We start from the raw sequence: 13,461 nt of genomic DNA, 5'->3' as shown, positions 1-13,461 counted from the left end.
AGAGATAAGCAGATAAACTAAGTAGATAAGCACAGGCTCAGGCTTGTGCCTGCTTGAATGATCCCCCACTCCCACTACCTGGCCCCTCTGCAAGGAGGTAAGAACTGTGATGCATAGATTCGATTTTGAGACTGGGTGTCAATCAATTCACAAAAATTATGATGGGTTGCCTCAAGTCCAAAAAGGTTAAGAACCACTGTTTTAGAGTCTGAACAGGAAAACAGAATGGCAGAGGGGGAACCGCAATTCATGCTGCCCTGCATTAAATCTTTATTATTCTGCTGTTTTGGACAAGGATGTTAAATACAACACTATGAGTCAGCTCCTCAGCTCCAATAAATTAGCATTGTTCCACAATTCTGATCTGATTAGGGAGACTGTTCTGTTTTATGACTGGGGAGTACACAAATTTCTTGAGGTGGGGAAAGAAGAGAACAAGGCAAATGGCCCACAGTGCACAAATACCCAACAACCACTGTAATCCAACAGTTCTCAGCCAAGGTGCTGGGAGATCCTTTGAAGAGTGCCATGTGAGGAGATAAGCCAGGTGTGAGAGAGAAGCAGAAAATGGCAGGCTCAGGCTCATTGGTGCTTGGCTTTTCCCCTAACCCAAGGGTGGGCAATTATTTTGGCTGGAGGGACGCTTAACAAGTTTTGGGAAGGCATCAAGGGCTGAGTCCTGCAAGAGTAACTCCACCCCTTGACCAGTGCCTTGTCCCCTGGCTGCCATCTTGTGACTGGAAATCCCACCCCTAACCCCGACCCTTTCCACCAGAAGTCTCTCCCCTTTCCCAAGAATTATCCCTTGGGTGTGAGGGGGAGGGTGCTGTTTGTATATTGTGTGTGATGGGGTAGGAGGCTATATGGAGGGTGTGTGGGTGATTGGGGGAGTATGGGTATGGTGCAGGTGGGGGGTGTGGGAGGTGTGTGCATGGAGTGTGGATGTGTGTGTGGGAGTGGGGGGGCTGTAGGACTGTTGGGTGTGTGTGGGGGGGGTGTAGAGGTGTGTGTGTGGAGGTGTGGGATGTGTGGTTGGGGTGTGTGGGGGGATGTGGGTATGGCAATAGGGCTTTTTGTGACATTTGCTGAACCTAGTCCCTTCACAGGTAGGGAGAAGGGGAGGGAGATTAGCGCTGCCTGCCTGGCTCACAGCACACTGCAAAGGCAGGGAAAGCAGCTGCTGCCAGCAGGCATCCAGAGAAGCCCCTAGGAGAAGGGAGGGAGGACAGGGAGCCAAGCCTGGCACTCGCACTTGCCCGGCAGGGCTGCACCAAACTCACACTGGCTCCTGCTGCACACCCACACGACCTGCCTGTCCCATGCCTGCCCAGCAGGGCTCAACCAAGCCCACAATGGCTCCTGCTACTGCTGCTCCTCCCATCTCACCTGCCTGTCTTGTGCCTGCCCAGCAGGGCTTTGTGAGCAGTGGAGCTCCTTCACCCACCCTCCTCCATCTACACACTCCCCCACCCAGCCACGCATGAGCAGGACCAAAACAAGCTGCAGGCAGAGCCCCACTTCCCTCAGTGCTGCAGCTTCCCCTCCCTACCTCCTGCCCAAGGGCACTGCAGTAGGGACAAGAGGAGGAGTTGCTAGAAGCCAGGGCAGCCCAGTAGTTTCCTGGGTAGCAGCAGCCCTGCCCGGAAGCTGTGCCTGCTGGCTGCAGCTGGTGCCCTCTGGCAGGGGAGGACAGAAGTGCAGCATGGGCTGCCCCAGGCACGAGCAGGTGGGACTCGGCCTCATGCAGAACACAGCAAGGGGAGCCGTCGGCAGGACCACATGCAATTAACTGGTGGGTGCCTGCTTGCAGGCCGGATCCAGTGAGCTGGCAGGCCAGATCCGGCCTGTGGACCATACTTTGCCCACCCCTGCCCCAACCCCTCTGCAAGGAGGTAAGCATTGCTCAATTCATAAAACTTATGCAGGACTACTGAGTCCCACAAGGGGTGCACTGAGTCTAAAAAGTTTGAGAACCACTGGTGTAATCTTTTGATTGTTCTCTATGCCCGGACTCTGTGTGGTGGATGTAGGGGCTCTGGTTCAGCAGGGAGTTTAAGTGTGTGCCTGATTTTATGCATGAGTAGTACCTAACTTCGGTAGGACATTTATGGTCTTGGAGTTAGACATGTAGTTAAAGATCTTGCTGAGATCAGAAAAGGCTGGGGTCTTTCTTTTCATTTTTTGCTTTCTTTTTTTTTAAATCTTAACATGTCTCTTCCAGGACATTAAGCTCTCCTTTATTAATAACCTCAGCACTGATATGGACATGTTTTGCTTCACAGGGGTTTCAGATTACCTTGAGCTTTGTTCCAACGCCATCAGTTCCAGATACCAAGATAGGATCTTCATAGCCAGCTGCTTTCAAGTCAAAGAGACCAGCAAATCCTCCAAGTTCTGCATTGCAACCTGCCAACCAGAAGAGGAGAAAAGATAAGTGAATTAAACTTTGATTCCTAGGAGATCCTTCAAGATTCCTCCTCTCCGCAATGAGATCCCTCTGACCCCATGAACACTGATCTTTAATCATCAGAAATAATCAGGAGACACTCTCTCCCCTCTCCCCCACACCTTGGACATCTAACCCACCTTCAGTAGACTCTCAAGGCCCCAGACAGATATTATGCTTAAAATGTGATTAACTGGTTAATCACATCTTAAGTAGTGACCTGGCCACATGTTCATTCAATTAATGGAATGATAAAATGAGGAATAAGCCACAAAGTTATTACACAAAATATGTGTAATAAACAGGCATCCAGGTTTTCTCTGGTTAAAAATGGCAAAATCTCTGATTTAAATTGGGGGGGGGGGGCAGACACAATTTCAAATTCTCTGATTAAACCCCCCCAAATCTGCATTTTCCCACAATTAAAATGAAACACCACTATACATATAGTTATCAGTTGAACACAATGTTTTATTGATATATTTACAATTTTAAAGGAATTTGGAAGCCTACCAGTGCCTCAATGACTATAATAAAATAAATTCTAAATACCTATACATTTTAACGTTTGATTTAGGGATCTTTTATCATGGAAAATTATAGCTCCACTTGCCCCCTTCACTCACCAGGATGCAGGTCCAGCTGCAGCTCTCCCTCCACTACTTTGTAGCACTGCCAGCCCTGATATGCTGGTGCCCTGCCCATGCCATTGCCTCTCACTCCCAAGCCACAGCCCTCTGGCCCTGCTGGTGCTCTGCCCTCCTCACCCACAGGCCCCCTCCCCAGCCCTGCTGGAGGGGACCCCCAGCTGCCAGGGCTACAGGGCCAGGGATACAGGCCCACAGCCTCCTCCCCACCCCCTCAACAGCACCTGAGCCCCAGCTGCCACCTGTGGAAGGTGCTGGCGGCTGCTGCAGCTAGAGCAGAGTATGGAGCCCAGCTTCCCCTACCCCATGGGCAGCACAGACAGAGTGGAGCCCATGGGGGAGGGGTGAATACAGGCTACCCACTGCAGGCTAGGGGCTCCCTGGCATGCTGCCCTCCTGGAACTCTGCCAGCCTACAAGGGGAAACCCACTGTTTCCTGTGTTTTTCTTCTTTAAAGGAGAAAATCTGCATTTTTCTCCTTTGAATGAGAAACTGCATTTTACCGCAGTGAACAGTAAACCACGATGCCTGGTAATAACTTTGTGGCTGGTTCCTATTATGCCTTTAATCGAAAATGTGGCCAATGCTCCTGTACTCCTCTGCGGCACACTGGGGCCTTTCAAGACTCCATGTGCTCCCACAGCTGGGAGAACCAATGAGCTGATAGGGGTTCCCAAACGGGGGAGTTTAGGGAGCCAAGCCTGCTACTCACTGGTGCAGGGGGAGCCTGGGATTGGGCTCCCTAATATAGTGTGATGGGCTCTGATGTTGAATCCCACATGCACATGTGGTATGGCAGGAAATGCAATTGTTGGGATCCCACATCAGATCCCATCACACCTTTAAATTACAGTCTGTCAGGGGCCTTAGTCTCTGCCAAGCTAGGTCACACCTTATAGGATTAAGAAACATAGGAGAATACTGCAATAAGCAAAAATACAGATTTCTAAATTATGCTTTCATCTTGACTGTTCACCACCTTGTACAGCCGCTTATATGTAGTCACTCAGGTACCATTCCTACAAGTTCTCCAAATGCAGAAATACGAATGAAACACCACTATATACATATGTTTATATTAGTGGTGTTTCATTTAAAAAAATCACAGAAAAATGTGTATTTGGGGTTACTTTTTTTTTAAACCAAAAATTGGGGATTGTTTTAAATCAGAGAAAACCAGGATCCCTGGTGATCAAGTCCCACAATGGGACAGTTATACGTATGCTCAGTGCTTTGTTGCGATGAGGCCTTGAAGCAGAGTTCCCAGGCCTCTTAGAATTTATTTTCTGAAAACTACATCAGGCTTATCAATCAGAGCCTTGCAATTACACATTCAATAAAATTACTGTAGAATATTCAACTCTTCTCATACCTTAAGTTTGTTAAAAGTAGATTAAGGAGTTGTTAAAATCTGAAACCCAATCCTTTTTTGGGAAGCTGCTAATATGATACTTTTCCATTGATGCATGATGCCTGTTCTACACTTTTCCTATCTGGAGTATATTAGTATGACCAAGAAGATATTTGGCTATTACATTTTTTATCATATATTTAAAAAAAAATTAGACTGGCAAAATTCTGATCATGAAAAGAATACAGCTAAAAAAAATAGGAACATTTGAAATTAGAAGCATATTATATGCAAATTCAATAAAAGTGAATTTTATTTTCTTTTTAGTAAATATCCATTGCAGTCCCAGACTTTATTGTATAACAGCCACTGACTTGCTTAGCAAGGCAAGTTTAGGACCAGAATGAAGAAATGAGAGGTGGACCTGGTAAATGTTTTATCTGAGGTATACATGGGTCTCTTGTATACATAACTGAAGCAATTCTACTTCTTATGCATGGCTAGTAGGATTGGAGTATTGCTGTAAGCAATGGCAGTCAAGCAAATGAAAGAAGCAAGAGTTTTTTTGGTGATATTTTTTACTGAACCAACTGTAGAGTTCAGAGAGATGTTAGACAAGCTTTTGGGCACAAATTGCCCTTCCTCAGGCACAGCCCTCAGGAAGGGCACTCTGTGCCAAAAAGTTTCTGTAACACTGCTCTCAGCTATATAGTTGGTTCAATAAAGGATATCACCAAAAATACCTTTGTTTCTCCAATGGGTAGCTTTACATTTTCGGTTAAAAAAAAAATCCCACTGACCTCCAAAACATTTATTTATGCATAGTTCATTTTGCACATGCTCTGATAATGTATTTAATCAAAAATACCAGTAGGTGGTGCGATTTTTGCTGATGTATATTAAATTTAGGTCATACTCCTTGGCATTGTATGGGCACCCTGAGAGCTCCTGAGTGCAGGGGGAGACAGAAGCAGCATTTTCAAAGGGGTTGGTTTTCAGGCAATATTTTCTGCAGTATTATTTTGAGAAGCAATTTTGTATCCCTAGGGCTTTCTAGATTTTAAATGTATCTAGGGCATTTGTTTAATCTTGGATTTTCAATTTAGAGCATAAAAAATATGCATTAGCTTTATTCTTAGGGTCAAACCATTGCCAATAGATGAGTATAACAGGAATTAGGGTATAAATCTTACCTGACCTTGAGGTGGCTGCTGCTAAGGGTTTAATTTTCTGAACCAAAGTATTGCCAGCTGCGATGTCTACCCCGCTGTTTTTGTAAGTCAAGCCTCTAAAAATTGTTAAATGAACCAATTAATAATTGCACAAATATACTGGCTTTATGTTACTTTCCTACAACATTGAAGTGCTTATGGGGATTAATTATAAAGACTCCAATCTTGATCCTATTACACACATTGAGTTTTCTAGTCACATCATCTTTATATATACAGTAATTATGATGTCAGCTAACTCAAACCTGTCAGCCCAGATTCAAAGTTGATACACTGTACTGTTGTTTTGAGACTAATGTCACACATATGACAGAAGAAAGAGAGCAGGTGTGTTGAAGAAATAATGCCTCTTAACTTGAAAGGAGTTTGTGAACCCTCCCAGTCATCTTGAGGACAGCCTCCAAGAGCAGATCATAGACCTACTGACTACCAAGTCAGATATTAAGAAACAAATACAACACATGCACAAGTACTCAGAACACCTCCAAAGAAGAACATTAGAAACCTTTAAAAAATAAACTAAAACTGAATTATATAAATAATATCCATTTTCCAAGACACCATTTAGTAAACTATTCAAACAAAAGGGGAACTTTCTGGTTTGTTTGGGGTGGTCACTGTAATTTTAATGCTCAATTGTGGCAAAATCTATTTGACTTCAATTGAGGAATAACTGTTCCTAGGCTGAAAGGGTATGGAGGAATTAGAAAAGAGCCAAAACAAGTATTAAGTTTTACACAACACGTGAAGGCTGGTTTCAGAAAGACTGTCTTCTGGTGGAAAAAAAAGGTTCTATTAAAAAAAACAAATCACACAACTAAGTTACACGCATGTATTTCTGCTCAAACCCACAATGGGACAACAAAATTCATTATAAAATGGTGCCCAATTGGTTTATAGGATATGGTTTCCTACAATAACAGGGGACTAGACTTGATCTAGGGCAGTGATTCTCAACCAAGGTGCTTTGAGATCCTTTCAAGGGTGTTACAGAGTGCCACATGATATTAGCATTGTTATGTGTACAAACATGATTCACAAGATAAGCCCAGATATTTTGCAGAGGAATCCATAGTTCAAAAGACATTCTGACCTATGGGTCTTTTACAGTTTTCTGCAACACAAGAATTGCTGTATTATTTTTCTATAATTAAAAAAAAAAAAAAAGAGTGAAAACTAAAAGCTACTATTTTCTCAGGGGTGCCTTGAGTTTATCAGGAGGAGTTTCCTCAAAACTATTGAGATGTGTGCCAAATCTAAAAAGGTTGAGAACCACTGATCTAAGGATCTGAGTTGAACATACTTTCAGCTTGAATATATGCCCAGCAGCTGCTTTATATAGAGAAGAGACCATTTCAGTTTCATAAAAGTATTCTGGTTTTATCATTAAAGGAAAACATCAAGAAAATGCTCCTTAAGAGGTGGCCAGTGCCTTATGGGAATGTCTCCATGGGAACCTAAGCCTCAGCACCCGGCAGATTCAACTCCAAAATAAAAATGCTGCACTTTCCTCATTCCTTCTGAGCTGTCCTTAATTCAAGGCCCAGAGGCATAAAGGTGTTTGACAGATCACCAGTGTCTTCTCCCAATACTTGAAGCTGTCTGAAGTCCAACAAAAAGTACAACTTCCTGAGGGTCTTTTCTACTTGGGGCCATTAATGGCCAGCACAAAGGGCTGTTATACTTGCTAGGGATCATCAAAACTGCCTTCATATCCCTTCTCTGTCCACCCCCACTACAAGTCTGTGCTTTAAAAGATCACACCTTAGTTTTGTCTTTCTTCTGATATCAATATTTGATATACACACTATAGTAAAAATATAATTATATATTTTTACATAACTTTTCACATGCTGTACTCTGCTACCAGTATAAATAAGACTACATACCAACACCTTTTTTCATTTACTTAGTTTATTAATTATACAGGAATCGCTTTACAATATACTAATCAGTGAAGCTGTACACTGGCAGTAAAACCAACTGTCTTACTAATACAGGCTCTTATTCTTTGCAAAACATTTTGCTATCAAAAGTTAAAATACTTTCAATTAACTGGGGAAAAAAGAAGGTAGGGCAAATTGAAACTTCTGTGCATTAAGAACTAGGGAACTCCAATTTAAGTGATTGCTTGAGCTAGTAGTAATGCCTTTTGATCACTTGAGGTAGCAATAATTATTACAAATCAGATTGAGGCACTGCCTCCAGATATATACCTGGAATGTCTGAGGAAAGCAATGGCCCGATAACCAATGTCTTTTCTATAAACGGCGCCTTTGAACTGTATGGTTGCTACTCCTTTGTTGGCTTCCTCCAGTGCTGACATCAGATCTTCCTTAATAGCTGTTACTGTAAGGACTCTTCCGCCATTAGTCACTACCTTGCCATCCTTTATTGCCGTGCCTGCATGGAACACTTCCAGCCCTAGCTCTTTAGCCTTAGAAAGACCTGTCATTTTTTTCAAATATAAAATGTGAAGAACTAGTCACTTAAATCATTCTGAAATAGAAATGTTAATCATAATTAATTATTTGTGCTCTGGTGGTGCCTGGATGCCCCAATCCAGAAGCATGATTAGTTGTATTAGCCCTATGTAATTTCTCTGTTTACTGCAAAGAAAACTAACGTTTATAGAAACAAAATTTTAGCTCAATGCCCAGGGACAAATAATGGGGCATTTAAACATGTTTACAGCATTTAAATTCAATAGCACTGTATTTTGCTGTACTCCTAATTAAGATCCAAAGTGACCAAAATTCTAACAGTGGTCTATGATAAGTAAAGTACTACCCTCTTGTGTTTTATACATACCATCTTGCAGAAGAAATCATCTTTAGGAAAACAGACCATAAAGATGCAGGAATTAGGAAATGCTTAGACTGTGGGCACAATGATTGTCACGCAGCAGTGGATTTTAAACTCCTCGCCCTTATCCGAATTTTAAGAGAGGCATTCTGTTTACCTAAAGAAAACTATGGTGCTCTCTTGAAATCTACTTGTCTTTTGCTCAAACAGAATAATAAATTGTGAAGTTTCTAAAACTTTGCGATACATGGATTAATCTCTGAAAGGCACAACAAGAAATAAGCCTCTCTTATTTCCTGAGTGCCAACAGGAAATGGTTGCCACTCTTGTCTTTACCTGTTATTTCCAAGCCCTTGGCATAAGTTCCTGGATAACCTTCACTAGCCATGACCACAGTCACAGCTGCACTGTCTTCAAACCAAACAGGCATGGAACTAGACAATTCTGTATTGATTGTTGCCTGCATGACTTCATACAAATCACTTTTCAGTAGTGGAAGAATTACCTACAAAATGTAGACAACAAAGATAAAAGACTGCCAAGATGAATCAATTCCCAAATGTATGCTTTTCCAGAACATTACTTTTATCAAACTAAACTCTAATAGAGAAATTTCCACAACTTCTAAAGAGAATCCAGTTACCACAGACTGCTAAATAAACATTCCTGCAAGAGTTTACCACTCAAACATTTTACACAAGATCCAGTAATTGACAATTAATTTGAATTAGAACTTGAGCAAAAGTGTAGATAGTCTATTTTTGTCCTCCACGTTGAGTAAAATGCAAGTAAACTATCACCCTTGATAAACTTAAAAGCAAATTTTAATGTAAAAAACATCTGCTTTTAAAATAGGCTAGGTTTGTGACTTTGTACATCAGTATATTATTAGGGTAAAGCTAATAAAAATTCTTTTGTATTTTCTCACCAGTGGAAACAGAAGGATCACAATCTGTCCTAATGTCATTTTTAACTTAATAGTATCCCGCTAAAATTGTAACCTATGATATCATTTAAATCTCACTTAAGGGTATATTTTTTAGGCAATGCCAATTTACACAATGTCTACACCCAAAGTTATATACATAAGTGAATAAGATACACAGGGCCTGTCCAAATTCTGATTCACAAGGTGCCACAGGCCATTCCTCCTACAAGGCACACAGGTAAGTAGGAGCTGGGGGAAGCAGTGGCCCAGGTAGGAGCTGGTGATAGTAGAAACAGCAGAGAGGGGAGAAAATGTGAAGCCCTAGCAGAAGCAGGCAATGAAGGTTGGCAGTGAAGTGTAGGGAAGGGAGGGTATGGGGGGAAGCAGTGCTTGGACCTGTGGGGAACCAAGGAGATAAAGGTGACAGGGATTCATGGGCCATAGCTTAACTGTTTAACTACTTGCAAGTTGCATGCAACCCATGGACTGCTATCTAGACAGCCATGATACACCATGATACACCAAATTTAAAGCACTGTTGTTTTCTCTAGATTAGAAGTTGCTCAGATCTGGAACATTATCAATTTCACAGAACCTCTGTACAGCACTGAAAATTCGTTGGCAAGGAATACATCATTAGTACAGAAGATCATTAGCCTCTAATTTCAAAACAAATAAACTATATGGCGGAAATAAACCATTCTACACCCTCCGCCCCCCAGAATGCCAAGCTAATAATTAAGTATTAGGTGTTCAGTTAAAATCCCTTTACTTAAGAATGAAATAAATGAAGAAACCCAGATGAAAGTATGGCTTTGCTCCCCATTACACTAAACTATATTTAATTCTAGTGACTCACCTGACATTCTGGGTCACCAAACCTGCAGTTAAACTCTAAAACCTTAGGCCCATCCCTAGTAAGCATCAATCCAGCATAGAGCACACCTAAAATAAAGAACAGAATAGAAGGGAAGAAAAGGGAATAATTAAAAGTCATTTAGGTGACTGTAAAGGTCATTTGTTTTAAACCTATTTATAATGTAACATTTATTGAGAGTGCTGCTCTAGTATACCTTGATTTCAAATATTTTTCCCAAATTTAAAAAAAATCTGCTAAAATGTTATCTCCAATTATCTGTATCTGATAATGCAATCACTTGAGTACAAATAAGAAAACAAAAGCATTCGACTACCTGACCTACGTTTAGCTAATCAGAAATGCTATGATCTGCATCTCTGCATAATTTACTCTTAATGTTAGTTGCATATAACTTTACACAATTTTGCAGACTATTTTTAAAATGTTATTCTGTTATTATCTTCCAGCTTACTTGGGGTGCTCTGTAACCAGAAATGGAGGGATACTCCCTGATTTCAAAGGGCTTTGGATCAAAGCCACTAGAATCAAACCTAGTTCCAAAGAAGGTAATCAAAATATTACCAATAACTTCAGGGAAAGTTTAATTCTTTAGTGAAAGAGCAGAGTACAGAGGAGGGGGTAAGAGTTGTTCAAGATACTAAACAACTAACAAGAATCACATAAGAGAAAGTTTTCACTTACCAGTATATGGAACTCCTTCTTTTTTCATCCCATCCACTGTTCTCTGAAGAATAGTATCTCTTATTTTCAGGAGTAAGTCTTTGGAAATCTAATAAAATATGATTAGAAATAAGTACTTTTAAGAATTAATGTATTATTTTACCTAGCAGCGTGTACTTTTCTGTATAACTGACGAGATGCGAAGAAACTGCAGGTATCTTTCCCAGTTCAATACATGTTTTAACAAGAGAAACTTGCTATCTTTTTATCTCTTTGCAAAGAGCTTATTGCACTATTGACTGAGTGTTGCAATCCTACAAACAATTACACATGTGCTTAAGTTGACACATGCAAGTAATCCCATTGACTTCATTGGAACTGCTTGTTTTCATAAAGTTAAGCATATGCGTAAGTGCATGAAGCACAAGACAAATCAAACTAAAAAGCATCATAGTGGCCATTACTGACCAAGTTGTACCAAATACACTCAAAGTAGCTACATAGTGGCTTGTTATCTATTTATAAAATGAAAAAAAACAATAGAAGACAACATGAATCAACAGGAAGTAAACTAACCCCTTCTGCAAATAACAGCTACTTGCCAAACAGAGACAAAAATCATAAGATATGGCATAGGTTAATCATTCTAACTCACTCAGGCAAGAGATAATGTGTCTTCAACCAGCTGGCACTGGTAACCAGGACTTTACAGCACTGAAGGTTAATGCAAAATAAAATGTAGGCTTCCACCTTCACAATGAAAGTGTAGTTAAGTAAGAATGCCCTACTCTTCAGAGAGACAAGTTAATAAGTGAAGCTCAGTGAAGCACAACTCCTTGCATCTGCCCCCTCCCCATCTGTAACAAGTCTTTTCTCTTCATTCCTGTTTGCCACAATGCAACAAAGAATATACATAAGTTTTCAGTTATTAGATCTATCCACACAGCCACCTATTATCACATTTTACCTGTGGTGCTGGGGAATAAGCTCCCATCCCTCCAGTGTTTGGACCCTCATCTCCATCCATTAACCGTTTGTGGTCCTGGGCTGGTGGCATAGGGGCAACTGTTATGCCATCAGTGAAGCACAAGCACTGTAAGGCAAAACAAATAACCAAAGCTGAATGTGTATGACAAACTAGTGATATCAGACTTGGTGAAATTAGGACCCAAATGAGGTCCCAAGCAAGCCTTTTAGGGTGCAGACAGAAGTGACGCTTTTTGCCTGATCTGGCCACAGAAGGCAGTCTATACCTGTGCCCAAACACAAGTGCAAGGCTGCAGACAGCTTAAAAAATGGCCAATCCACTGATTGCAGGAGATATCAGATGTTTCAAAATGTAGCTCTTTTGTAACTTGTGTCTGGGAGCTCCCAGCCTGTCACTGTTTTCAGAATGGGAGGGGGGAAAGGGAGCAGAGGGAGTTCAGTCTGGAGGTTTTTCTGACCCCTCCCCAGTCCCGTGGAGGATAGGGCAGATGTACTGGAGCTCCCCTGAGATGGGGGGGCTCCAATTCACCCACCCTACCCTACCCTTCAGCACCAGCTGGGGAGCCTCAAGAACAAACTCCCTCCACTGCCTTTCCCCTCTCCCATTCTGAAAACAGGGAGCAGTGTCAAAGAGCTGTGGCTGTTGCTATGGGAACCTGGATGCAGGCTTCCAGCCTGCAGATTCTCCTCCCCTCTGGAACCAGCAATGAACTTCTGTTTGGTCCGGGGTAATGCTGTAACTCAGAGCGCTTTGCAGAAATCATTCCAAGTTACAGCTGGAGGCTGCACTTCTGTCTGCACCTACAGTTACTGATTTAAAGGTTAGTTTAATAAACTTAATTCCCCATAGGAATATAAGAAAAACCAGATACTTTTAGTGGTTGTCTTCCTCACTGGGACTGTAGCACTATCATATACAAATTATTTTGTAAAAATAGCAAAAATGGCACAAAGGAGGCACAAAAATAGTTGGAATACTCCACTGTAGAAATATCAAAAGTAGTAGATATTTGCATTATTTTTCTTTCCCTGTGACAGAAATAAATTTACATTCAAATTACAGATAAATGTATGCCTATATGCTTTTATGTGCAATAACACGTTGATAATTTCTTTGCTTGGGTAATGGCAAATACTGTTTGCAAGAACACCTCATAATTCCATTATGAGGTAGGTAGGGAAATAAAACATAAAACGTCTACCATCAGCCCCTTCAAAATTGTACTCAGCCACGAGAGAGGCTTTACTTTCGACAAGCAAGTCAAGAACCATCTTTCCTTTCTCAATATTATCAAAAAGCAAGTCCTTTCTTGTGTTCTTATATCATAGATAGGAGCAATGGTATAAACAGTCCCAGACTAAATCTGGGATTGTCCATGAAATCAACAAAAACATTTGATAAAAATAAAATGCTGGGAGGTTAAGGCTGTGGCTGGTGGGGTGACACAAAAGGCAGCAGACAAGATAGTGGCTGTCCCCTCATCCCTCCTTCCCTTTCTAGGGACTCTGCCAGTCATCACTGATG

General features: G+C 41.5%; 1 protein-coding gene across 4 annotated transcripts in view; it reads right to left on the bottom strand.

Moving 5' to 3' along the window:
• Nucleotides 1–13,461, bottom strand: part of GART (phosphoribosylglycinamide formyltransferase, phosphoribosylglycinamide synthetase, phosphoribosylaminoimidazole synthetase) — a 51,788-nt gene that overhangs the window by 15,004 nt on the left and 23,323 nt on the right. For all 4 annotated transcript variants that reach the window (XM_019524020.1, XM_019524022.1, XM_019524021.1 and 1 more), the window contains exons 7-13: nucleotides 11,917–12,042; nucleotides 10,971–11,058; nucleotides 10,269–10,354; nucleotides 8,818–8,986; nucleotides 7,893–8,124; nucleotides 5,638–5,732; nucleotides 2,297–2,406 (exon numbers count right to left, since the gene is read on the bottom strand). In XM_019524020.1, the coding sequence (XP_019379565.1) occupies nucleotides 2,297–2,406; nucleotides 5,638–5,732; nucleotides 7,893–8,124; nucleotides 8,818–8,986; nucleotides 10,269–10,354; nucleotides 10,971–11,058; nucleotides 11,917–12,042 (906 nt within the window). The remainder of the gene's footprint in view (nucleotides 1–2,296; nucleotides 2,407–5,637; nucleotides 5,733–7,892; nucleotides 8,125–8,817; nucleotides 8,987–10,268; nucleotides 10,355–10,970; nucleotides 11,059–11,916; nucleotides 12,043–13,461) is intronic.

This window comes from Gavialis gangeticus, unplaced genomic scaffold (assembly GCF_001723915.1).
Source record: "Gavialis gangeticus isolate Ggan-Ray unplaced genomic scaffold, GavGan_comp1, whole genome shotgun sequence".
NCBI lineage: Eukaryota > Metazoa > Chordata > Crocodylia > Gavialidae > Gavialis > Gavialis gangeticus.
The sequence above is the reverse complement of the archived record's forward strand: the minus strand, read 5'-3'. Positions and strand labels throughout refer to the sequence as shown.